General features: G+C 41.9%; 1 protein-coding gene across 4 annotated transcripts in view; it reads right to left on the bottom strand.

Moving 5' to 3' along the window:
- Positions 1–27611, bottom strand: part of LOC124616014 — a 217171-nt gene that overhangs the window by 170636 nt on the left and 18924 nt on the right. For all 4 annotated transcript variants that reach the window (XM_047144267.1, XM_047144349.1, XM_047144426.1 and 1 more), the window contains exon 2: positions 19418–19614. In XM_047144267.1, coding sequence (XP_047000223.1) covers positions 19418–19614 — 197 coding nt within the window. The remainder of the gene's footprint in view (positions 1–19417; positions 19615–27611) is intronic.

Genomic DNA, 27611 nt, shown 5'->3' with positions numbered 1-27611 from the left:
GTCTGGAGCATATATCAAGTGATATGCTACAAAAATCATTTTCATTAGGCACCACTGCATTTCAACTTCTTCAGAAATTGTATCTACTTGTGAATCTGTGACTCATTCTTCTTCTGACACTAAAGAAATGCTTAAGAAATATTTTGACCCACATCCATGTTGCTGCTGCCTGATACAACTTTTTTTCCCTATGTTTCAAGAAGTCAAACCAAAGCAACAAAGAGTAAATTACTCAATTACAGGGCCTGATGATGGAATGTAAATTACATTATGAAAATGATTAATGTAAGAAATGAATCATATATATTTTTAAAGATGCTCAAGCCAACTGAGATACATTTGTAGGAAATTGAGAAAACTGTTTAATTTGTATATCTTTATATGGATATCTTCATTCCCACTGTTATATTAAGTGATACAAACGAGGATGTGAGACAAGAGATCTAATTTCTAATGTTTTATTTTGATAATGTAATTTATCATTAAAAGCTGGAAACTGATGCCTTAAAAAAATTTACACATAACTGATACTGAGACTGCACACTCCCTTTTTATTCACATTAACATTATCTTGGTTATTAAATATATACTGTTTACAGTTCTGCATTTTACAATACATCATTCTACAATGCATCATTCTACAATAACAAAGCATGCTGAACTATCTATTCACTCGTCATTCTTTACAGGCAAATTTCAAAATTTCTTCATAGAAATTTAGGTGTTCATCAGGCAGTAAACACTGGAGTTTTACCAAGATCTTGATTGTACTAGATTTAGTGGCACATTTCCTGACAGATAAGCTAGTTTTTCTGATGCAACAATGGACTGTGTTAGAGGCCCAGATGAAAAGTTTAACTAATCAGTCCATTCATCATTGTTGAAACTGTAATACAACTCTTTCTTGCATTTCCAAAAATAGAATGCAAAGAAGTGGTAATAGAGACTGTCACTTTCCCATGTCTTCCAATACTTTGAGTTTCTTCATAAATTCTAGTCTTTCTGAAGTATGGCTGTCACCATTATTTAATATCTAGTATTTCAGTAGCAGCAATCTCTCAAACAAGAAATTTACCCATTTCGAACTTTGAAGAATCACTTCTGTGACACCATATACAGTAAACAAATTGTACTGTTTCCTTTTTATAATGCTGGAATTCCTATTGCAGAGTAAAAAACGGTGATCTGCCACTGGGAATTAATGTTGAATTTCCCAACATCAGTTAGGTACAACAGAAATCTTCTGCAAGAGCGATCCTTATTCTCAGCACAGAAGTTGTCAGAGAACAGATGAAGTTTGATGTATTATTATGGTGTACTTTGGAAGCACTATTGTATTACAAATAACTGGTAAACATTACTGCCAACCTATACTGCAACGCACTTTTAACTGAGGGGATAACAAAGGGTTGGGTTGTTTTGAGGGAGGAGACCAGACAGCGAGGTCATCAGTCTCATCAGATTAGGGAAGGACGGGGAGGGAAGTCGGCCATGCCCTTCCAAAGGAACCATCCCAGCATTTTCCTGGAGCGATTTAAGGAAATCATGGAAAACCTAAATCAGGATGGCCGGGTGCAGGACTGAACTGCCATCCTCCCCAATGCGAGTCCAGTGTGCTAACCACTGTGCCACCTTGCTTGGTAGGATAACAAAGACAACAATGTACAACAGTGAAAATATCTGCAGTACATTGTTTCCTTGTGAAAGCTACTGGAAATGCTATCAAGGGGCATGAGCTGCTGCTACTTAACCTTTGTTTTCTTTGCTTTTAACAGGAAATGCGCCACTGACTGATGCCCCTATAAAAATAACATTATTTTTCATAATTCTATTGAATGTACATTACCTGATGGACTGATACCTCGTTAACATCAGTGTGTATGGTTACAAATGTAGTGTCTCAAGGAACAGCAAAATCAGAATCACCAAATCATGGACTAACACTTTAAAAAAATACATGATTCAAATCTTTAGCAGACTCACTAATTCACATATTTTTATTATGCACTCCCCCTGAAAATGAATTAGGGAAAGACCCACATTTATACGACTGTGTGCCATTGATTCGGGCATACAAACAAATCCTTGTATCTGCTGAGGTAATACAGTGTGAAGCCACTGAATAAATAAGTTTAGAAATTCTAAATTATAATCTTGTTCATACTGTGGTGTAAACCACAAAAGAAACAATTGCTATCAGACTGCATGTTGTCACCAATGTATAAGGCTGTGGTGTGCTAAATGAACCGTAAGTGAAAAACCAAATAAACATTCAAATATATGGTGGTGGTTAATAATAACAAATCAGTTATTATTCATTTTAAACTTCTCCAAATTTGAAAATCTGCATAGACAAAAACTTCATGTAAATGCCAACTTTTCTGGCAATAACAAGTCAATGTCTTTCACTCTTCTGGTTAACAAAGTGCCAATCAATCTTCAAACTGACACAGCATTGTCACTTTGAACTATTAATCTGCGTACATACTGTAAGTTAGGATTGTCGAAGTTAACAGACTTTTTAATTTGCTGTTCAGTTACACCAGTCAGGACAGTCCAGTAAATAGACAACTTTCAACATATTTTACATATAAATATTATTCAAAACAGACTACATTCGCAACTGTATATTCAAATAACGCAACTAACTTACTTGGACTGGATCTCTTCAAAGTTTTGGGCTTGGCTATTCCTGAGAGAGCAAATCAAATTCAAACTGACATATCAAATGGAAAGTTACATCAGCTGTTGCAAAAATATGGTGATATTTTTTCCAAAGCAACAATCAATATCAAAACGTTACAAGGCACACATTATGCAGAAGCCAAATGCAATGCCAAAATTTAGCAAAGCACACAACATTCTCCTTGTGTTAAGCAGGAACTCTACCACCATGAACAGAATAAGGTTATTGAAGCCATAAGAAACAGCCAATGGGCGATATCTATTATAGTTGCACAGTAACTGAACAGTTCACATTTGTGGAGATTTCAAAGCAACGGTTACTTCTCAATCTGTTATTGATTCATATCCCATTCCCAAGCTGGAAGAACTGATGTCAAAATTAGTTGGTGGTGTGTATTTTGCCAAGCTGCAGCTTAAAGAAGTATATTGGAAAATCACTTTGGACAAAGATACACAGAGATTTTCAGTAATAAATACTCCATTTGTCTCGACAGTTACAAGAGGTTAACCTTAAGAACAGCCAGTGCACTGAGCTTATTCCAACAGTATTTAGAACAAGTAAGTTGGAGAACTCCAAATGCTGTGTGCTACCTTGGTGACATAAGTGTCTCAGGCAAAACTCCAGAGGAACTCTTACAGAATTTGGAATCTATTTGCAAAATTCAATGAGTGGCAGATTTGAAATGCAACGAAAACAAGTGCATCTTTTTCAACGCAGAGTGCTACACCTGGGTCACTTACTGTCTGCACATAGCATCAAGACATCACTGCAACATACTGATGCCATTAAAAAAATCTGCTGGCTCCCAAGAACATCAAGCAATCACATTCCGTATTAGGACAAATACTTTAATATCAGAAGTTCCTCCCTCATGCAGCTTCTATTGAAATGCTGCATGAGTAATTATGTAAAGGCACTAAATGGAACTGGAACAGTGAATGTCAACATGAATTTAACAAATTAAAACTATGTTTACTTGATGCCAAATGCCTTACATATGATCCAACGAAAATGCTCACAATTGCTGCAGAGATTATGGTATGGGTGCTGTTTCATCACTCTGACATCATGGAACAATCAATTGCGTTCACTTCAAAGATTTGGACTGTGGTACAAAGAAATTGCTGTCAGATCAAGATGGTTGTTCTCGTGATAGTATTTCATGATTACATCTACGGACATAAATTTGCCCTTCTCACAGGCTACAAACCTTTAGTGGCTATATCTGGACCAATCTTTAGACCAAACAATACTGTTTCTGCATCAAGAGCTCAACATGTGCAGCACTGGGCACAACTTTTCTCAAATTACAACTACGAAATTATGTTCAGGTCCATAGCAAAACAGACACACACATATTTGCTTTCACAGCTGCAACTAGGTAAAGACAAAAAGTTTGACACATCAGCTGACAATTGTTTTTCAATAGATAACAGTAGTCAAGACACTGTGGAAGCTTTCCCAGCTTGGGAGCCAGCAGATTTTTTCAATTCTTATTGCCAGATTTGTGTCTTACGATCCCACTTTTGTCCAAGATCAAACAGTATGTTCAAATAGAGTGGCCTAATGGTAAGAAATTACTTAACCAACCAGAGATTAAATTCATGGAGGCATGCATTGCAAAGCTCTTTCATGCCTCTCTTTCAATCTCTGCTGCATAGTCAGTTTTCTGAACTCATCAAATGTCAGTTTTGATAGTTGGTTTGATTGCCCCCCTCCCCTCAAAGAGTATCTTTACAAATTTAATAGATAAGTCATTACTCATTTCAGAAAGCAAATTATCTTTGTAGTGTTGTATGAAATCCACAAGATGTAAATTCCCATCCCCAGGAAAAATTTTCACAGGCATATTAAAATACATGTTATACTCAGCACCAACATAACCTTTCATACAAGCATTCTCTTGTAATTGCTGCAATTCTGAACATTTACCACATTCTCTCACAAATATAGGTCATCATTATTATTTAAAATTCTCTCTACTTTTTTTTTATTTATAATATTTACAGGAACTTCATTCTGGATGTGGACAGTTTCAATCTGATCCTTCAAATTACAATGTCCAATAGAAATTTCATCTGAGCCCTGACTCAGTCGCTTTTACCTGTACTGTTTGCAATCTGGATTCTGTGTGATTTTCCCTGCCGTTTATCCTTGTCACCTCATTCAAACTGTTTACTTCAATACTCATAGCCATTAATTAGTCACCTAGCCCAGTTTTGATCTCAGCAAGCTATATTTGCCAAAGTTCTTTTAATAGTTTGATATCCATATTGCTAAGTTCTTCTGGAAATTTGCTATATGTTTCTGAGATCTTATTAACTACATCTTTAAAGATTTGTTCTAGTGCACTATCCCACCATGGTAAAGAACTACTTGAACTCTGGTCTAGTTTGGCTAGTTTTGGACATCTAGTCCAGATTGACCTAGTTCTACTCTTAGGCAGCTATCTAAAATAGTGCTACCTCATCCTCTTCCATTGTTTCCCCCTTTACTTCTACTTTCACTGGTAGATAAACAACATTGGAATATTTGAACACCAATAACAGAAAATGAAATCATAAATGTACTAAGTCATTAGCAATGTTCCCCGCACTCATAGAGCATATCATAACACTGTAAAGGAAACGGATAGCTGAAATGTACATACCTGTCACATGTAAACATTCACCCAAAATTTCTCAGTCCTCTGACAATATTCACCGTGAATCTGACACCATTCACCATGTTTTCATTATAGCCCAACACAACAAGTTTGACAAATTTTAAGTGCAATCTGAATACTATGCCCTCTAAGCATCATGTAATGTTTTATTACCTGATTTCCAATTTGTATTCTGTAATAGTTTAGACAGCTTTCCGGTTTCTTACATGAGTTGTAGCCATTGTCAAAGCAAACCAAATAGTACCTATATTTAAATTCCTTTTCAGTCTATCAGGTTTAGATATCTCCATGTCGCAAAGAGGGTTGTAACTACAGTTTTTTATTAACTGTCACATTATAACCTGAACATTACAAAAGAAAGTACCTGGGCATTTATTGTTTAAATTATAGGTTTTAAATATCAAAAACTCAGTGTAAAACTTCTAGTAGAGAAGTCAATCCAGTACAAAAGTTGCACACTCTGAAAAACAACCTTATTCATTACTGAAGGTCTCGATACATGATCTAAAATGTTATAAGCCATTCCACAAATCTCAGTCTTCCATTCATTATTCCTAATAGTGATTTCATGTGATCATCAGATTTTAAATTGCTTCTTAGTATTACCCCTAAATACTTACAAGTTGTGACATGCTCTACTTGTTCACCACTTATGTTGTAATAACATACTATTACATTCTTTCTCTCTGAAATAGACATTATCTTGCATTTATCCAGACTGAAGTGGGACTGCTATCCACTTCACCAAGGGAAAACATTGTCTAAGTTTTTTCCCATTCCTCAAAAGCATCTAATCACAATACTTACCAGTACGCAACTGCACCATAAGCGAACAACCTTATAACACTGAAACTTCCTGGCAGATTAAAACTGTGTGCCAGACCGAGACTCGAACTCGGGACCTTTGCCTTTCGCGGGCAAGTGCTCTACCAACTGAGCTACCCAAGCACGACTCACGCCCCGTCCTCACAGCTTTACTTCTGCCAGTACCTCGTCTCCTACCTACATTCTGGAAAGCTTACAACACTGTTGTTCTATCCAATAAACCATTTATACAAACTGAAAACTTTAGAGGTCACATTGTGCTTCCTTGAGGCACACCTGATGTTATGTTCTATCTGTGCAACAAACACTGTTTTCCTCATTGTTGAGTTACTCGAGAATATGATTGTGTGAGATATTAGCGAATGATCAACTTTTTTACATTTTCATCTCCAAAACCTGATATTAACCATAACATAAAAGTTGAAGAGCTTAGACATACATATTTAAGATCTGTAACATGTGGCTTCTAGTCCAGGTTCTCATCAATAAAAACCCACATAATTCTAAAATACTCTATCTCATTTACCAATTCATCACGAAGCATTATTTCGAATAGTGTGTGTGTGTGTGTGTGTGTGTGTGTGGTCAAACCTTGTGCAGTACTGAATTGCCCACATTTTGTGTTTTCTAAATACTATGACCATTTATTTGCAGATAACTAGTTATTAATTTTCAAGAAAATGAAATTAACATTTTCAAATACTGAAGTTACTCAAGAACAATTGTGGGCCCCATATTGACACTTGCATACATCTACGTCACAGCTGTAGTTATTACTCCCCCTTTCTGGAGATGCTGTTTCATTGTATACAATCCCACAGTTTCTTAATGCAACACACTGTATCTTTTAGTTATGTACCAATGAAAATTATCAATTTTTGAAAATATAATACAATTGAATAGATAAAAAATTTACTCACCAAGCGGCAGCAGGACAGAGATTACTGATAAAAATCGTGCAAGATTTAAATGTGGAAAGCTAAGTGCATTATACATGGTAGAAAGGTGGGAAGCGGGAATGGTGGGGTGGGGGTGAAATAGATGGGTCAGGAAATAAATGATAAAGAAACCTAAAAGGGAGCAAAGAAAAGTTATAGTTACTGAAAATAAATACTGAGACCAAAGAAATTAATGTAAAATTATGACAGGTGAGTCGAGAACAAAGGACACCACTTCCCACCTGCAGAGTTCTGAGAAACTGCTGCCAGAGGTACTGTATGGACGGCATGCGCGATGAAAGAGGCACTGAGGTCATGGCTGTCATGTTGTAGAGCATGCTCTCCAATAGGATATTGTGTGTTGACAGTATACACCCTCTGTCTTATGCACATTTGTCCTAACTGGTAGCTTGGTGGTATTCATACGAATGCAGAAGGCCAACCAGTGTTTACAAATCAGCTGGTACACAACATGTGTTATTTCGGAGGTGGCTCTCCCTTTGACTATATATATTTTGCCAGTTACAGGACTGGTGTAGGTGGTAGGAGGAGGCTGCATGGGGCAGGTCTTAGAGCGGGATAGTCACAGGGGTAGGAGCCATAAGGTAGGGAAAAGGGTATAGAAAAGTTCATATGGTTTGGGTTTTATCACGATATTGAAAAGAATTGGGGGAAGGGGATGGCAACGAATAGCTAATAGTGGTGGGTAAAATGTCAGACAGAATGTACCACATTTCAGAGCATGATTATGGAAAGTCATAGCCTCATTAAAGTAACTAACACATTCAATGCCATGACGTATTGAGTAACAAGAGGTGTACTCCTAAGTACTTTTTTGAAGGGACACACCAAATCCTGGTACTGCTGATCCTGCCATAAAACAGATTAGTAGCACACCTGTTGTCACTCAGTACTATCCCAATCTTGAATGTATTAATGGGCTACTTTGACAAGGCTACAATTTTCTAAAACCATGCTCTGACATTTTGCCACTTTATCTAGAATAGCTTTTTATCACCCTCTCAATCTCCGCAATATCCTGGTCAGACCCCATTTCCCTACCCTATCACTTCTACCCCAGTGACTGTCACTGTTGTAAGACTTGCCCTATGCACCCTCCTAGCACCACCTATACCAGCCATGTAACTGTCAGAACATATCCCATCAAAGGGGGTGCCATCTGTGAAACAACACGCCATGTACCAGCTGATATGTGTGAACATTTAGCCTTGTACATTACTATGGCTGCCACCATATTAACCAATTAGGATGGATGGGCACAGACCGACGGTGTATACTGCCAATACACAATATCCTGTTGCAGAACATGCTCTACAACATGACAGTCATGACCTCAGTGCCTGTTAGCTAATTAATACATTCAACACCATGATAGCATTGAGTGATAAGAGGTGTACTCCTTAGTTGTTTTTTGGACAGATCACATCAAATCTGGATTCTCCCACCCCTCCCCCGACACCAGTTTCTCAAAACTCCACAGGTGGGAACTAGCGTCACAACATGTCCTTGGTTCTTGCCACCCATCTGGTCTAAATTTACATTAATTTCTTTGGTCTCAGTATTTCTTTCCAGTAACTATTCCTTTTCTACCCTACCATTTAGTTTTCTATATCTTTTATTTTCTGACATTTCTACCACATATAATACATTTAGCTTCCTATTTCTATTAACCTTTCACAGTGCTTTGCCAATGATCTCTGTCTTGATTATTATCAAATCTTCGAGCTTTAAGTTCTCAGGTTTTCAAGTCTCATCCAGTGCAGTCCCCAACAATCAATTTTTCCTTCTCATTCCTTCTGGTACATCTCCAATGAACCAGGATTCTGGGCAACTATTCCATAACTCTCCTGATTCCTACAGCTCACCAGTCCTTTTCCTTCATCCCTTTTCCTTTCCCTTCAATTCTTCAGCTAGTAAAAGGAGTCACTGGTTCCAAAATATAGCAGATTTTCATAACCTTTCAGTTACGTAGTATGAAAACCAATTACCACCAAGGTCTCTGATGCCATAATATCTGATCTTTTCTAGAATACTGTAGGCTGTACTATCAACAGTTTCTGATGAGGAAGGAAGCAGATGGCATGGGCTGGTTGATCGTAAAATTAAAAAGGAGGAGCCAGCCACTCTACAACACACCAAAACCTCCAGCCTAAAGGACAAAGCTAGAGGAACACAGATAGACAAATGACAAATACCAAGGAGAACAAACAGCAAAGAAAAGATTAGGAAGAGTTAAAATGGAGGGAGGGTGGAGTCGTGGGAGAGAAGGCCAGATGCCCACCCTTAGACTGTCTGATCAAAACCCCCCTCACGATTACAACGTAAAACTTTAGCAACCATTGAGGCATTGTCACCCAAAATCATAGGCAGTGTGGCGGGAAGGTTAAAAGTCCGCTGCAGAGCAACTAAAATTGGCAGTCCAACAAGATGGGGACAACAGTCAATTGGGAACCACAGTGACACTGAGGCAGGGTCTCATGACGAAGGAGGTGACCATGAATCTGCCAAGTATGGCCGATGCAGTCAGCAAAGGACAACAAAGGACAACAAAGTCCCTGTGAGTGGCTTGCATGGCTGACCGCCAGACATTCTTTGTCTTCTTGACAACGCATAGTTTATTTGGTGTACTGAGGGTGTGCCATTCAGTATTCTAGATCGCAAAAACTTTGCCATGTAAGACTAATCAGAGATCAGTCTCAGGCGGTCTGGTCTCCAGAGGTGTTTTACTGGTAGCTTGTTTTGGCCTGCCTGCCAGCAAGTTCATTGCCCAGGATTCCGACATGCCCTTGGGTCCAAACGAAGGACACTGAACGTCCAGTGTTTCTGAGGGCATAAAGAGTCTCCTGGATAGTCATTACCACAGTATGGTGAGGGAAGCAGGGTCAAGAGCTTGTAGGCTGCTTAAGGAGTTACTTAAGATCACAAAGGACTCACCTGCGCAGGAGTAGATATGCTCAAGTGTGCGAGAGATGGCTACGAACCCTGCAGTGAAAATACTGCAGCCATCTGGTAAGGAGCACGGTTCAGCACGCCAAGCATGAGCATAAGCAAAGCCAATATGACCACCGACCACCAAGTCATCAGTGTAGACTACTTCTGAGCCCTGGAACTTAGCAAGAATAAAGAAAAAGTGGCGGCAGAGGGTCTCAGGTGGCACTGGGCCTTGTGATAGATCCATACAAAGCTGCGGCTGAGGCATGGACCACAAAGGCACACGTGGGTGGCCTGCAGGGAAGGTGGTAGAAGGAAAGCGTCGAGTGCAGTAAGAAGCGACAGGACATGGGCTGTAATTGGAATCCCCGAGCTGGACTGCGGTGCTAGGATCGCCACGTTATGGAAAAGGAGATGGTAATTTGGATGGTGAAGCGAACAATGAATGTGGGGAGTACAATTCGCAAGCAGTTGTTGCCTATCTTCAATGGAGGAGCGCCAGTGTCCACGAGGAGGCTGTTCACTGGGCTAGTTCAGAAACCTCCCATTGCAAGCCGAAATCCACAGTGGTGTAGAGGGTCCAGCAACTGCAACACTGAGGGTGATGCTGAACCATACACCAGGCTCCCATAGCCAAGACGGGACTGCACAAAGGCTTTGTACAGCTGCAGTAGTGTAAGGAGATCAGCACCCCAGTCGGTGGGGCTCAGGCATCAAATAATATTAAAATGCCACCAGGACTTTTCCTTAAGTTTACAAAGATGGGGAAGGCAAGTCAAACGGGCATTGAAGACCAGTCCCAAAAAGCAGGAAGTCTACACTACATTAAGTACTTGGCCATCAAGGTAAAGTTCTGGATGCGTGTGGACAGTACGATGATAACCGTGCATGATGCAAGTCTTGGCAGCTGAAAGCAAAGCCATGAGTGAGGGGCCATAACTGCCCCTTTCGTATGACTCCCTACAGTCAACTTTCAGTCATGCCAATAGAAGAGGAGCAATAGGAAATACAAAAATTGTCAGCATATAGGAGAGGAGATACTGAGGATTCCACTGCTAGTGCAAGACCATTAATAGCAATTAATAAGAGTGGGGAACTTGGACAGTGTCCTGCAGCCCCATTTTCAGGATGTGAGGGTGAACTGTGTGAAGCATCGACTCAAACTCTAAAAGTGCTGAGCGACAAAAAGTTCTGTATAAAAACCCAGAGTGGGCCCCGGAGGCCCCAAACGTGCAGAGTGACAAGAATGTGGTGTCACCATGTGGTATCGTAGGCTTTTGTCAGGTCAAAAAGACAGCAATGAGGTGTTGACGTCAGGAAAAGGTCGTTCGGATTGCAGACTCCAAGTTGGCAGAGGTGGAGCAACCTCACCAAAAACCACCCTGGGACAGTGCCAGAAGGCCTCAAGACTAAAGGAGCCAACAGAATTGCCAGCTCACCACACAATTGAGCAGCTTGCACAGAAATTTGGTGAGGCTGATAGGACGGTAGCTAACCACATCTAGCCGTTTCTTACCAGGCTTTAGCATTAGAATGATGATATTTTCCCACCACTGTGACGGGACTCACCATCGCTCCAGATGCATTGAAGACAGCAAGGAGATGACACCAATGATCCACTGATAGACGTTTAACCATTTGGGAATGGATACGGTCTAGTCCAGGAGCTGCGTCAGAACAATCGGAAAAGCCACTGAGAAATTCCTGCTCACTGTAGGGAGCATTATATGGCTCATGGTGGCGTGGAGCGAGAGAGAGGTGGTGTTATCCCACCTGCTGTTTTAGGAGACGAAAGGGGGGCAGTAATTCTCAGATGTAGAGGTGCGAGCATAATGCTCAGCAAGACACTCTGCAATTACATCTGGATCGGCAGATACAGCTCCATTCATGGAAATTCCAGGTATACCTGCAGGGGTCTGACATCGGTAAAGGTGCCTAACCTTGGTCAAAACCTGGGAAGGAAAGGTTCGTGTGCCAATGGTGGAGACATATTGTTCCCAACACTCCTGCTTCCGTCATTTGATGAGCTAAGGGACCCTGGTGGGGAGTCGTTCGAAGGCAATGAGGTTCTTCAGAGACGGATGGCACTTATGACATTGGAGGGCCAGACTATGGTCTCTAATGACTGCAGAGGTTTCCAACAACCACCAAGGCACCAACTTACGCTAGGGACAATCTGAAGAACAAGGGATTGAAGATTCAGCTGCAGCAACAATGGTAGTAGTGATGGTGTGGATCACCACATCGATGTTGCCGTACAACCTAGATTCAACAGTCGTAACAGTAGTGAAAGCATACCCATCAGCCTTGGTGAGAGCCCATCTGCGCAAAGTATCCAGGTGAGTGACACAGGAGTAGTGACAGGGAGAGTTCTGAACTCTCCCGAGGAAAGATAGGAGAAGGCCAGGACTGCAAACCGAGAGATCAATGGCTGAGTGTGTGCCATGTGCCACACTGAAATGAGTGCGGGCACATGTATTGAGGAGGTAAAGGTCAAGTTGAGTCAGTAGATGCTCGACACCATTACCGTGGCCAATAATCTCGGTTCCACCCCACAAAGGGTGATGGGCATTAAAATCACCCAGAAGTAGAAAAGGTGGGAGGAATTGGGAAATTAGTGCAGCCAATGCATGGTGCTGTATTTCACCATCTGGAGGGAGGCAGATGTCACAGATGGTAATTTCCTGCATTGTCCTCATCCTAACAGACACAGCTTCTTAAAGTGTTTGAAGGGGCACAGGTTTGCTACAGACAGAGGTAAGGACATAGATACAAACTCTACAGACTCTACCTAACACTCTGTCACAATCAGTACGGTTTTTATAGTAGCCCCAATAGCCATGAAGGGCGGGGGTCCACATCGTGGGAAACCTGGTTTCCTGAAGTGCAATGCAAAAAGCAGGTGTAACACTCAAAGAGTTGGGAGAAAAAACTGCCGCACATCTGGTGGAAGATGACACTTTCTGCTGTCTGGGAAGGCATGAAGGGACCAAGGAGGCAGATTACACCTATTACACCTCAGGGTCACCTGCCACCAGCTGCAAGTGTTCGCATCCAGTACCACTGCATCCGAGGTGTCAGTAAGATCTAGGTCCTAAGGGGATGCCAGAGACTCCGCCTAACCCTCAGACGCAGAGCAATTAGGGAGCAATGGTGCGGGGGCCACCGGAGTCTCCCAATTCCTAACAGACTTCTCCTTTTTTTGTGTGCCGCCTCATCACTCTTTAGGGGCTTGCTGGGAGGGCTTCTCTGAAGTAGCTTCAGGGACAGAGGAAGACTGTGAAGCCCTTCGACCAGCAGCTAGTGGCTCCTTCAACCACTGGCTGGTGTCCACTTGTAAAAGCTTTGGGAACAACAGAAGATGTGACCCTAGCCACCAGGAGGGGGGATGAAGATGGGGAGCCCTGAGAGTCCACTGGCGAAATCTTACACAAGGGGTGTAATGGCATCAATGAGGACCATGTCTTCGTAGTGACAGAGTAAGATGATAACATTTGAATAGGGTTCAACCTTTCATATTTCAGTTTAGCCTTGCAGTAAGACAGCCTGTCCAGGTTCTTGTGCTCCATAATTTTATACTCCTTATGGAGTACCATGCTCTCTGGCGAGCAGGGGGAGTAGTGCTCTCCACAGTCGACACAGGTGGGAGGAGGGGCACATGGAGTATTCGAATGCAATGGACATCCCCAATCTCGACATGTGGTGCTGGAATTGCACTGAGAGGACATGTGCCCAAATTTCCAGCACTTAAAGCACCACAGAGGGGGAGGGACGTATCATTTGACACACATTGGCATACCATCAGCTTAAAGTTTTCAGGTAATGAATCACTCTCAAAGGTCAAGATGAAGGCACTGGTAGCAACCCTGTTATCTTTAAGCCCCCTACAGACAAGCCGGCCGGACGAAGTGAAAATCCCGCTGTTCTGCAACAGGAGGTTAAGATGAAAAATAATTCCCTGGAGCATGTTAAGGCTTTTACGGGGAGTAACCAAAAGAGGAATGTTACCCAGCTTGTCACAGATGAGTAACACCCGGGACTGGGCTAGGGATGCCATCAGAATCAGGACTGAACCATTGCGCATTTTGGGCAGAGCTGTCACTTCCCCAAACTTATCTTTCAGGTGCTCAACAAAAAATGGAGGCTTTGTATTTAGAAAGGAGTTCCCATCAGTTCTGCTGCACACTTGTGCGAGAGTATACCTGTCCTTTTTTCGCCCTAAGGTAAGTCTTTCCGCTCCCGGGATTGGAATGACTCCTTACCCTCTCCCTTAAAACCCACTTCCTTTCGTCTTCCCCTCTCCTTCCCTCTTTCCTGATGAGGCAACAGTTTGTTGCGAAAGCTTGAATTTTGTGTGTATGTTTGTGTTTGTTTGTGTGTCTATCGACCTGCCAGCACTTTCGTTCGGTAAGTCACCTCATCTTTTTTTTTTATATATAATTTTTCCCACATGGAATGTTTCCCTCTATTATATTGATAACACTAAATAATGAGGTGAATATGGCTCTCTTCTTTCCGTAGCCCCTTGTTCCTCCCACGGTGTAGCTAGGGATGGGAGCAACTTGGGGTCATACATCACATCATTCCTTCCATTTCTTAGAGACTGCTGGGGCCATTCAGTCCCCAGCAAAAGATGATTTTGTCTGCTGCATTCCACGTCATCCACCCCGATGCCACCCTCTTCAATCAGGGGCTCTCCCCCATGGGAAACACCCAGCCACAGCAAAGGCCACCTGGCATGATGGCCATTGCTGGGAGTCACAACGCCCCAAGTTATCGGCATCTACCCCTTGGCATATGTGGGGAGGTTGCAGTTCAGGCATCAGTAGTGCAATCCCTGTGTAGTCAGGCAGCTACAGCCAAGAAGGTACACAATGATCCCTCGACAACAGACTGGCTACCGTGCTGGATACTGGGTGCAGAGAAATCCAACATTGTCATGGGAGCAAAAGAGTACCACTGTGAACGGAAGAAGATGACGTACCCCAGAAGGTGTCCTCGCCCAAATAGCTGAACTGTGGATGGAGTCGCAGAGCTGTAACAATAAGAGGACAGAAGATCTGAATGCACTACGGATATCAGGTGCACCACGTAAGGCACCTTTCTCCAAATGGCCTGCACTTCTATATAGAGTTTTGAAAATGTGAGATCAAACCCTAAAAGGGGACCAGAACTTACTAGGCCGCAAAGTGGGAGAATTCTTTTATTGCCTCTTACAACAGGCAGGAATACCTTGGGTCTATTCTAATCCCCAAATCCGGAGGGGGTGCAGTAATTAGTCATTTAAATTTTGTACAATCTGAGCTGTGAATTGGAAAATAGCATGTCCTATGGAGAGGCCCTCATGAATTTTAAATTGATGTTGACTACGTGTATTGGTTAGAAGAATCGTTCTTGCACACAGATTTTTTTTCTAGTGCCTATGACAAGGTATCAATGATCTTTTTTGATGTTTGCTGCAGGAAACTCTCTACTTTATTGCCAACTTCTTTATTCATTTCTATTATCTGATTTCTGAGTATTTCATTCACAGACTCCAACAATTCCATCTGCTTCCTTTCCCTTTGTACTTCTAGATTTTCCAATTTCCCATGTGGGCTTACGATTCAATGTTCCCACCCTAATAAGTATTTTCTTTTTGTCTGACAGCTCCTCCTAAGTAGTCTGAATTACAGAGGAGGAAGGCATCATGTTACTTTTAGCTGAAACTGCACAGCCTTTTACATAACACTACAGCAGCAGTTGAGGGTGTCCTTGAGCAAACCTAAAGATAGCACCTCAATTGCCGTACTAATCTCCTCAATTTCTGCCAACTATGGCTGCTATCTCCCTCCCGGTTGAAGCTGCTCTGTATACATACTGCAACAGAGATGGATGCTGCTTCTGCTCGGAGAACAATATTGTTGATCTCCTGGTCCCATTTGCCTCACAGAACATTATAGTCTTCACTGCAATTCTGGCAAGAGACCCTTACAAAGTACTACCAAATTGTTCAGTTGGGTCAAGGGTCTTTTTTGTGACAATATTTTGTTGCATTAACAAACTATAGTCAATGTCACAAACTACAAATTTGGGATGACTTAAGGAAGTCAGTTTTCTCAAAATGTCCACATTCTGACTGTCATGGTTTTACTGTTTAATAACAACCCAATTCTGCACATTGCTGCTGCAACTCAAAATAAAACTGTGTGAACTAGAAGAAACATGCAGGTCATAAAAATCAAATGGCTCTAAGCACTATGGGACTTAACATCTGAGGTCATCAGTCCCCTAGACTTAGAATCTACTTAAACCTAACTAACCTTAGAACATCACACACATCCATACCCGAGGCAGGATTCGAACCTGTGCCGTAGCAGTCGCACGGTTCCGGACTGAAGCGCCTAGAACCGCTCGGACACATTGGCTGGCTGCAGGTCATACATCAGTAATTTTGACTACCGACTTAAAAGGCTATATGGAATGTAGTGAAACAAGAGAATGGACAACTAGCCACAGAACAGCACAACATTACTACTGATCTGAATAGAAGGGCTATAAATGATGCATCACATGCAAAAAATATATTTAATAATCATTTCTTAAATATAGTAGAAAGTATGGTGACAAATAGTTCAAGAGAAAAATAACAAAAATATGTTGAAAAAGCAACTCTCATAAAATTCAATCATATGAATGATTGAATCTCCTTCGGAGATTTAGAAAATTTATATTCTCTCAAAAATAAAAGCTCATCTGGTTTGGTGATTGCTTGGTCGATTTGGGGGAGGGGACCAAACAGCGAGGTCATCAGTCCCATCAGATTAGGGAAGGATTGACACAGAAATCGTCCGTGAAAGGAACCATCCCGGCATTTTCCTGAACCGATATGGAGAAATCACAGAAAATCTAAATCAGGACTCAGGTTTGAACCGTCGTCCTCCCGAATATTAGTCCAGTGTGCTAACCACTGCGCCACCTCACTTGGTGTTTTGATGGTGTTTCCAACAGAGTACTACAGACCTTTTCTCACATAATAAGCCCTGTGTTATCTGAAATATGTAATGCATCACTAACTCAAGGCACTTTTCCAGAAAGACTGAAATATGCTGTTGTCAAACCTCTGTTTAAGAAGGCTGATAGGAGAGACGTCAATAACTACCGACCTGTTTCACTACCAACACAATTTCCCAAAATTTTTAAGGTGATGTATTCTAGAATAGTATCTCACCTGAGCAACAATAATATCCTCAGAAAATCACAGTTTGGGTTTCAGAAGAGTTGCTCTACTGAGAATCTTAGGTCCACTATTTTTCCTCGTATGTAAACAATCCTCCACCTAATATACAACAAGCAGACTTAAGTTCTTTTTTGCTGATTACAATATTATTGTAATCAATGCAAGTATACACACACAAACAGAAGAAATGGTAAACAATGTTCTTAAAGTATCACTGACTGGTTTTCTGTGAATGGTCTCAATCTCAGCTTTAAAAAGACACAACATATTCAGTTCTCCGCATCTAGAGCTGCTACATCCATGATAATTATGACACACGGTAAGGAAATAATAAATAGGTTGGAAACTTTAAAATTCTTAGGTGTCCATATTGATGAGAATTTAAACTTGAAAAAGCACATACTTCATACAGCTATATGAAGATGGTATCTCTTCCCAAAAGAACAGATACCATTGATGACTGTGCAGCTTCTCTAGAATGAAATGATAATTAAATCGAAACCCTTAGCTGCCGACAGGTGTTGTTCATATACATCAATGGGGACAGCTGAAAATGTGTGCCCTGACCGGGACTCAAACCCGGGATCTCCCATTTACATGACAGACGCTCTATCCATCTGAGCCACCAAGAGCACAGAGGATAGTGCGACTGCAAGGACTTATCCCTTGCACACTTCCCGTGAGACCCACAATCCCATCTGTCCACAACCTACATTCGTAGCATTCCTAATAGGTATTTGCCCATTCATTTCAGCTGTCCCCATTGACGTATATCAACAACACCTGTCGGCAGCTAAGGGTTTCGATTTAATTATCATTTCATTCTAGAGAAGCTGCACGGTCATCAATTGTATCTGTTCTTTTGGGAACAGATACCATCTTCATATATAGTTAAAGGCTATCCAGCCATTGACCTCCTCCTGTGCGAATGGGCACGCTTTGCCCGATCTCTTGCAGGACTCGTCAGCTTAGTCTGGCGCAAGTATGTATTAGGAACATTACGAATGTAGGTTGTGGACAGTTAGGAATGTGGGTCTCACAGAAAGCGTGCAAGGGATAAGTCCTTGCACTCACACTATCCTCTGTGCCCTCAGTGGCTCAGATGCATAGAGCATCTGCCATGTAAGCAGGAGATCCCAGATTCGAATCCCAGTCAGGGCACACATTTTCAGCTGTCCCCATTGATGTATATTGACAACATCTGTCGGCAGCCAAGGGTTTTGAATTAATTATCATTTCACTTCATACAGCCACATTTGCACTTAGAATCACTGCAAATCTTGAGGAGAGGCAAATCAGTAAGCTGACAAATTTTCATTAAATAATGTCACAAGGAATAATGTTCTGGTGTAACTCATCTTTAAGAAAGAAAGTCTACATTGTCCAAAAATGTGCTGTACGAATAATATATGAAGCTCACCCACAATCATCTTGTAGACACCTGACTACTGCTTCATAGTACATTTATTAACCCATTAAGTTCATTGTAAACAATGCACTGCAGTTCAGAAGGAACAATTACACACATAACTACAATACCTGAAGGAAAAATGACATTCATTACTCTACATTAAGGTCACCTTAGTGCAAAAAGGGGTGCACAGTCACAATGCTGCAACTAAAATTTTTGATAACTTACCTAGTGCTACAATATGTCTAACAAAAACAAGGACTTAAAAACGCTCAGCATGGAGCCATAATTACACATTAATCTGTGATCTGAATGCAAAAAAAGCTCATTCCAGATCATTATGATTTATTCTGCAGATGATCCCTGGAATAAGAAACTAACTTAACTAGCAAAAAGCACTAGTCTTATTGGTTACCCTCAAGCCATTATTTGTATGACTCTCACAAAAGAGTAAGACAGACATTAGCTTACCAATACAAAACCTAACATAACTTCCAGATATGAATGGCAACAGATACTTATAATAATTTTTAAGAAGAGAGAAGATGATGAAAGATGTGACGAAGGATACATAGGAGACGAACGAGTGTAATGTTAACAGAGATTCTGTACAAAATTAGTATCATATTTTTTTGAATATGCTAATTGAGTATAGAGTCTTCATAAAGGCTTTTGCGTCTAATGATAAACTGATATCTACATTCTAACAAAGTTATTTTACCTGTTCATGGAAAGATTTGGCATGTCTTAATATTGCAATGGCATCACCAATTAGATTAACTCCCAATTCCTTCAAAAGATCCCTATTTAACTCAAGAACCATATTTAAATGGATTCTGTTTTGACAGAAGCTAGATGCATATGAGGCTGATACATTTGGTGGAATGCCTGCATCCCGGAAGAAATTCATCCATTCATCTGCAACAGGTTCAAAGCAAGAACATTTATTTGATACATATTTTCCAGTGAACCAATACACTATACAATATGTTTGATACTCTCCAAAATATTTTTATTAAAAACAAATTCTCGCACCGATCACAACAGATGTCACACAAAACCACTGCAGGGAATTGATCAGAAGTTTTTTTTAAAAAAAATTGTAAGATATTAAGTTCCACTGATCATTCTCGGAAACACAATGGTGCTAACTGGCTAAAAATGTCTGTAATGAGGTTCTAATACTGTGTGCACAATATTCTAGCTATCTGTCTGTCTAATCCGCTATGGTTTCATAGAGAGCAAAAATTAAGGTTGTTATACAGTAACATTAGGATTGTTTACATAGGTTTACAAACCATCAGTGCAAAGTATATCACTATTCTATCAACCTTACTGTCTCCTTATTAAGCGTGTTCACAGTTGACTTCATTTTTAGATTTGATGCAGATTGACATTTTAAAAGAATACTACTAATGCAGAAAACAGCAATGAATGCTGGAAATATCTGAGCAAAACCAGCAATTGACCTTTGACTTACACATAAATGTACACATTGCACATATGTACAAACAGTATAAGGGTGTATATTCGAAGAACACCACCAGAATTAACTTACAATATTGGTATGAACACTGTAAAAGCACAAAAGGGGAATATGAAATTGTGAAGTAAAAGCAAGCAACAAATGAATAGTACAAAGCAGAAATCCAACAGAAAATTTGTAACAAACAAAAGTTATACTTTCATAATAAGTAAAACTAAGTCTCACACTCTACAACTCAAGTCACAGCAAAAGAAAAAGTGACTTCTGGAGGAACAAACCAGTAATAACATAGAGTAGACATGTAATTATTCTACATGAGGTGGCATCACCTGACATCACTTTGGAAATCAAGTAGCTGTGGCAACATTACTGCTGACTGCCGTAGCACAACTACCCCAATCAAGCAGGACCACCCTTTGACAAGACCTCGCCTACCAGAAAACTGCACATACACCAGCCCAGGACCTGTCTGAGCCAGTTGTAATTCTATTGGGGTGCTGCAATGGAAGTGCACATTGGTTGGCCTATTGGTTTGGTTTTGCTGTGGACTTCGTTCACAGGCAGCCCTTATGTCTACGGTTAGGCTATTACGACCAGCCACTGAGGCACAGTTCTTACACAGCATAGGTAGAGTACATGGAATCCGTTGCGGGGAAGATTTTGAGTGAACGACTGAAGGACTGCACTGAAAGTGAAAAATGAAGCAGCTAGAAAAGTGAACTTATCTATATCTATATATGTACTTCGCCACTGTATGGTGCATGGTGGAGTGTGCCACTACTAGTCATTTCCTTTCCTGTTCCACTCACAAATATATTTACCCCATAAAAGCCCAAATTTCTCTTATCTTCAAGGTCCTTATATAAAATGTAAGATGGGATAGTACCATCATTGTGCAGTCAGTTTCAAATGCCTATTCTCAAATTTTTTTTTTTTTTTTTTTTTTTAACATTGTCTTCCCTCCAGGGAATCGCATTTCAATTCATGAATAATCTCCATGATACTCACATGATCACTGAGCCTATCAGTAATGTGATCACTGAGCCTATACAGTAACAAATTTAATGGCTCGTCTCTCAATTGTTTCAGTGTCTTCTTTTAATCCGACATGGTGGGGTTCCCAAACACTTAATCAATACCCAAGAATGGGTCACGCTAGAGTTCTGTATGTGGTCATCTCCTTTATAGAGAGCTACACTTTCTTAAAACTCTGACAATAAGTTGACCATTTGCCTTCCCTACTACACCTTTATGTACTCATTCCATTCATATTGCTTTGTAACATTATGGCCAGATATTTAATTGAAGTAGCTGCGTCAGGCAGCAGATTACCAATGCCGTGTTTTTCCTACTCATATGCATTAACACACATTTTTCTGCATTTAGAACAAGTTGCCATTCAACCAACTAGAAATTTTGTCTAAGTAGCTTGTATTCACCAACAGTCACTCAACAATGACACCTTCCCATGCACCACAGTGTCGTCAACAAACAGCTGTTAACTGCTGCTCACCTTTGCCATTAGACCCCACTCGTATAATGTGGCGAGGATTAGATGTCGCCAGGTAGTGTCATACGCTTTTCGTAAATCAAAAAAGACAGCAACCAGGTGTTGGCATCTGGAAAAGGCTCTTCAGTCACCGGCGGGTGTCATCTTTCCCACTAGCAGAAACCTGGGAAGGGGGTGACCCAAGAGACCCCTACCAACCTATCGAGAGGAGCCAAAGAAGATTTACGCTTCTCTGGCAGAGAAGTGGGAACTGATATTCCCGATGGTTGGGAGGTGGGGGTTGCTCCCAAAGTAGGTGGTGAAGGAGCAACAGGAAGGGAAGTGCCCCCCACCCTCAACGGGGCAGGTGTAGACTTCCGGCTCTGAGAGGTGACTGGGGTTGGCGGAGCTGATGGGCCTAGAACTGTTGTAGCGGCGGCGTAAGACGATTTCATATGTACAGAGTGTAGGCATTCAAATTTCCTCTTAGCCTTAGTGTAGATCAGGGTCCCGTACTCCATGATTTTCCTTTCTTTCTGGAGAATCCTGCAGTCAAGCGAGCAAGGCGATTGGTGCTCTCCACAGTTGACACAGATGGGAGGGGAGGCACATGGAGTATTGGGATGTGATGGGCATCCACAATCTCAACATGTGACACTGGAAGTACAGAGGGAAGACATATGACCAAACTTCCAGCACTTAAGGCACTGCATCGGGTGGGGGGGTATGTATGGCTTGACGTCACAGCAGTAGACCATCACCTTGACCTTCTCAGGTAATGTGTCACCCTCGTAGGCCAAGATGAAGGCAATGGTGACAACCTGCTTATCCCTCAAATGCGGGTGGATGCACCAGACGAAATGGACACCTCGCTGCTCTAAATTGGCGCGCAGCTCATCGTCAGACTGCAAGAGAAGGTCCCTGTGAAATATGATACCCTGGACATATTTAAGCTTTTATGGGGTGTGATGGAAAAAGAAACATCCCCCAACTTGTCAGAGGCTAGTAGTGCCTGTGACTGGGCAGAGGATGCTGTTTTGATCAAGACCGCCGACCCTGAAGTCATTTTGAACAAGCCCTCCACCTCTCCAAACTTGTCCTCTATATGCTCCACAAAAAACTGAGGTTTCATTGACAAGAAAGATTCCATACCTACTCTCATACATAAGGGGTGAATAAGCTTCACTGCCACTTTAGCCTGGCATTCATCCCATGGTGTAGCCGGGGGAGGGGGGGGTCGTATTTCTTAGCACTCAAGTTAGACCTTGACCACTTAGAGACTGCTGGTGTTTGACCACCAGCAAGAGATGACGTGCTATGCTTCATGGCATGCCATCCACCCTGATGCCACCCACTCCGACCAGGGGCCCTCCCACGGGCACCACCCAGCCGCAGCAAAAGCCACCTGGCAGGATGGCCATTGCCAGGAGTCAAAATGGCCCAGGGTGACGGGCATCTACTCTTCAGCATACGTGGGGAGTTAACATTACAGGCATCAGCAGAGCAATCCCTGTGTGGTTAAGCAGCTACAACCAACAGGCAACATGGCCCACCACAATGGCCTGGCTATTGTGATGGATATCAGGCACAAATGGACTAAGATGTCAATTACAGTCAACAGTGCACAAAGTAACACTGCACAGAGGATGAAGGAAAATGCACCCAGGAGGGTGACCTCACCCAACACTGGAGAATGAGTGGAAGTGCAGATCCACGCTGGCAAAGTCTGCGACAGGTCTCAGCACGTGATGGACACTATGCACCATATAAGGTGCTCTTCCCCAATTGACTCGCTCTTTGGGAAAATTTTGAACAAATGGAGGTCAAACCCTACAGCAGATCATCATATAAAGGCCCAAACATGTGAGGCTCCTTTTAGTCGTCTCTTAAGACAGGCCTATTATAATCCCCGGACCCACAGGGGGGAGGTAAAATGAAAAACCAGATCAGCTCGATGGCATTGTCTGCTAGCACCAGAGGCAGCTTTTCAGCAAGTTTAAGGTCTTGCCGCAGGGTGGCCAAATTGGGGCAGTCCAGTAGCATGTGAACCACTGTCAGATGGGCACCACACCAACAACAGGGTGGATCCTCACATCATAGGATTTGGCCATGGGTCATCCAAGTGTGGCCAATGTGAAGTCGACAGAACAGTACACCCCCACAACAAGCAGTTTGTTCAGAGAAACCAGGACAAACCAATCTGTGTTCCAAGCTTCCAACAATTGATAGCATAGTCAACTGAAGTCCCCATTCCGGTACCTCCATCTTCAAAGTCGCAATCTTGGTAGCCAACTTGGCCGACACATCGGCATGTTCATTCCCTGGGATCCCAATGTGACTTGGTGCCTTGACACAGATAGCCAACAATCCAGCTTGATGGAGTAAGAAAGGAGATCCTGGACAGCCACAACCAATGTTTGTGGAAGGCAGCACTGGTCGATAGCCTGATGCAGTTCTGGTGCACTGTTGCGGGAGCTGGATCTCTCTGTCAGGAAAGAAGACACGGTAGTTCTGATGCACAGAAGAGCAGTGAATGTGTATAGCATAGTTGAGCAGCAGTTGGCATCCGAACTGTAGTGGAGTTACCCCAGCCTCTGCAAGTAGTCTGTTCACAGCATTGGTCCAAAAAGCAACTGTCATCAACTGGACCCAACAGTGGTGTATCAGGTCGAGCATCCATAATGCTGAAGGTGATGCCAAGCCGCATGTCACACTCCCATGATTAATATGGCACAGGATCAGAGCTTTGTAGAGCCACAAGAGTGTAGAGCAGTCTGCACCCCAGTTGGTGTTACTGAGGCAGCACAGTGTATTATGGTGTGACCAGCACATTTGTTTAAGTTGGCGAAGATGGGGAAACGACGTCAACTGGGCATCGAAGACCAGTGCCAGAAAATTACAAGACTCCATCACAATGAATAACTGATCACTGATGTAGAGTTCTAGTTGTGGATGGCACTGTTCCTCACAGAAAGATTGGATAAGAGGTGGCAGGCATCCACATAGTCCCCATTTGCCCATTTGTGCCTGAGACAGCACTGGGAGCAGCAAAGGTGAGGCAGCTGTTGACCATGCACTCAACCCATAAAACTGGTAAGGGCTGCACTCCAGTAACTGTTAGGGCCAGTGTGCGCCTTGTCTGGTCTGCATAATCAAAGTAATTTTGCCTTCTTCCAAGTCTTGGGGCACTGTCTACCAAACCAGATCTGACTGAAGTAAGACAGAAGCTTGCCTTTGGCTCCAGGGCACAGGTGACAGAGCCCAATATAATGAATCTAACTCATCACAATAAAGGATGACAGCCAAAAACAGTTGCAGGATAGAATTTTTTTATTAAAATTCTTGACCAAGGTTTCGGTACATATAAATATACCTTCATCAGAAGTAAAACTTCTAAAATTACATCATGCACTGGAGAATAATAAAACAATTATGCCAAAAGGTGTCGTCAATAATTAAAATATTATTATTCTCCAGTGCATGATGTAATTTTAGAAGTTTTACTTCTGATGAAGGTATATTTATATGTACCGAAACCTTGGTCAAGAATTTTAATAAAAAAATTCTATCCTGCAACTGTTTTTGGCTGTCATCCTTTATTGTGAAGAATTTTAACAGTTGCTGCTGCAGCCATGTTTAAAATCTTGAATCTAATTCAGTCATGCAGCAGTGTATCTGACCATGGACAGAGCTGTTTCCAATTTCCACATGGAGAATGAAAGATTATAGACCTCTTCTCTACACAAGAAGTGGAGCCTCAGAATCTCTGCAAAACAGCTGAGGTCATAAGTGCCCTCACAGTAAAAAATCATGTCTCTAGACACATCCACCAAGACTCCATTTTTCAACAAGGCCATAGGAGGAGGTGTACTGCCTTTACTTGAAACCCACCTTTTTGAGACCTGAACTTACACAGTGTAAGTTGACCAATTAATGGAAGCTGCAAATTCCTTTTGGAGTTCCTCTTCTGTTCTTTTATCACTTGCCTCACTTGTGCTCTTGCAAGAAGGAAGAAATTTTTCTGTAGGTAGATGGTGTTTGAAAGCTGCATTGCCTGGCTCCAATGGACGAGTGACACTTGTCATTCCACCAAGGCACAAGCATCTTCTGAGGCGATGGCTGGACTGGGGAATAGAATCTGCAACTGCTTGTTGGACCACACATGTGACATGGCAAACCATCTCTTGGGCACAATCCTTTTGTTCAAAGGTGGTCTGCTGACGGTATCGCAACCAATTTGCCCTTTGAACCATCCATCTTCGCAGCTCCTATTGACCATCGTCCATGACAGCATACAAATCCATACTGGAAATTTGTCACTAAAATGCATATCTGTGGCTACTTCGACTGAACTGAGTCAGCAATAACTGGGAAGCAAAAACGAACATCATTGGCTGAAGATGACTCTGTAGCAGTAGAAAAGTGTGTCATCTGACCAGAGTTCAAAAGGCAGATAGTTTCTGTATGGATGCAGCACTCCATAATTCAAAACCTGGAGCAACTGGTACCTGTGCCCCAAAGCGCATTGTGGGCACTGAAGTCACCCATAAGAAAGAATGGGTGGGAGAGTGCCCGAAGGCGTTCTGTTAATACATTTGCATCCAATGGATCTCGAAGTGGAAAATATAAAGAAAATACTAACTGGTGTGAGAATTCCAAATGCAACTGCTTGTACAGTTGTGGCATGAGGGACGGGAAATGATTGGCATCTGTCATCAATAAAAACAACCACTCAACCCTAAGCCCAGTCTCCAGTACCATCGTTCTTCCTGTAGGGGTGGTAGCCCCTTAATAGAGGTGTGTCAGTGACTTTAAAATGAGTTTCTTGTAAGTAGGTGCAGAACAGTCTCTCCTCAGCCTGGAGCTGCAATTCTTCCAAATGTGATTGGTATCCATTTAAGATACACTGAAACAGGGAAGTTCCTGTTGGAGCCATTGATTAGTGATGGTTGTCTTTGTCCTATTCCCTCCATTGTGGTGACTTACCTGAGAAAACAGGGGGAACGTGAGATGGATCCCAGTTTTCTGGTTTCTCCATAAGGATACCTGGCATTAACCATAACATCAGCAATGGAAAGCGATGTTGCTAACTGACGTGCTGACTGATCCAAAGATTTTTTCTGCCACTTTCTTTGAATTTGAACAACTTTTGATTTGATGTTTTTCCTTACTTATGGGGGTAATCATATGCATGAGCAGAGGGAATGGCTTTATGGGCTTCTGGTGGTGATATGAGGCTGAGGCTCCAGTTCCATCATTTATGGATTCTGGATGATTTCGGGTTCAAGTGTAGCTTTTCCCCAGTGAGTATACTGACAAGTGTACATACTTGTACTTGAATCTGTGATGGAGGCATCACACTTGGCGACTGGCTTCTCAAGAGACAATGCAAAGGAAATAAGAAACATTGGAGGCTGCATAGCTTTGAAAGCTTTTATGGTTTCATCATAGGGTGTGCACCTAGTGACTCAATTCCTTTGTTCTCCTTTTCTCATTGTATACACCACACTTCCTGTTCTTCACTGCACGAACCCCGGGACAGCTTATACACTTCAGAGGAAGTGTATAAGAGTAGCCCGATTCAAGAATTGACTCTCTACACTTTCCACTCATAGCCCTCCCATTACAAATCTTAGTGGTAAGAACAAATCTTTGACATTTGGAGCATCGCAATGGGTTGGGAACAAATTGCCAAACCTTAAGGTGGACACAGCATACGAGAATATGTTCAGGTGAAAATTACAATAAATGTTACAGTTTTTTCCAGTGTGCCACTAATTCTCCTCACATAGATCTGCATGTTCTTGATACCCTTATTTTTCTACTCTTTACATAACTCTTTAGGTCAGTGTCCATTATAACGGAGCAGATAGCCACCCTTACAGAAGTTAACAGTGTTATGCAAGTCAACCACAACAGGGTACTCAAGCACTTGCATCC

This window comes from Schistocerca americana, chromosome 1 (assembly GCF_021461395.2).
Source record: "Schistocerca americana isolate TAMUIC-IGC-003095 chromosome 1, iqSchAmer2.1, whole genome shotgun sequence".
Lineage (NCBI taxonomy): Eukaryota > Metazoa > Arthropoda > Insecta > Orthoptera > Acrididae > Schistocerca > Schistocerca americana.
Note: the sequence above shows the minus strand (reverse complement) of the source record. Positions and strands in the feature narration are given on the sequence as shown.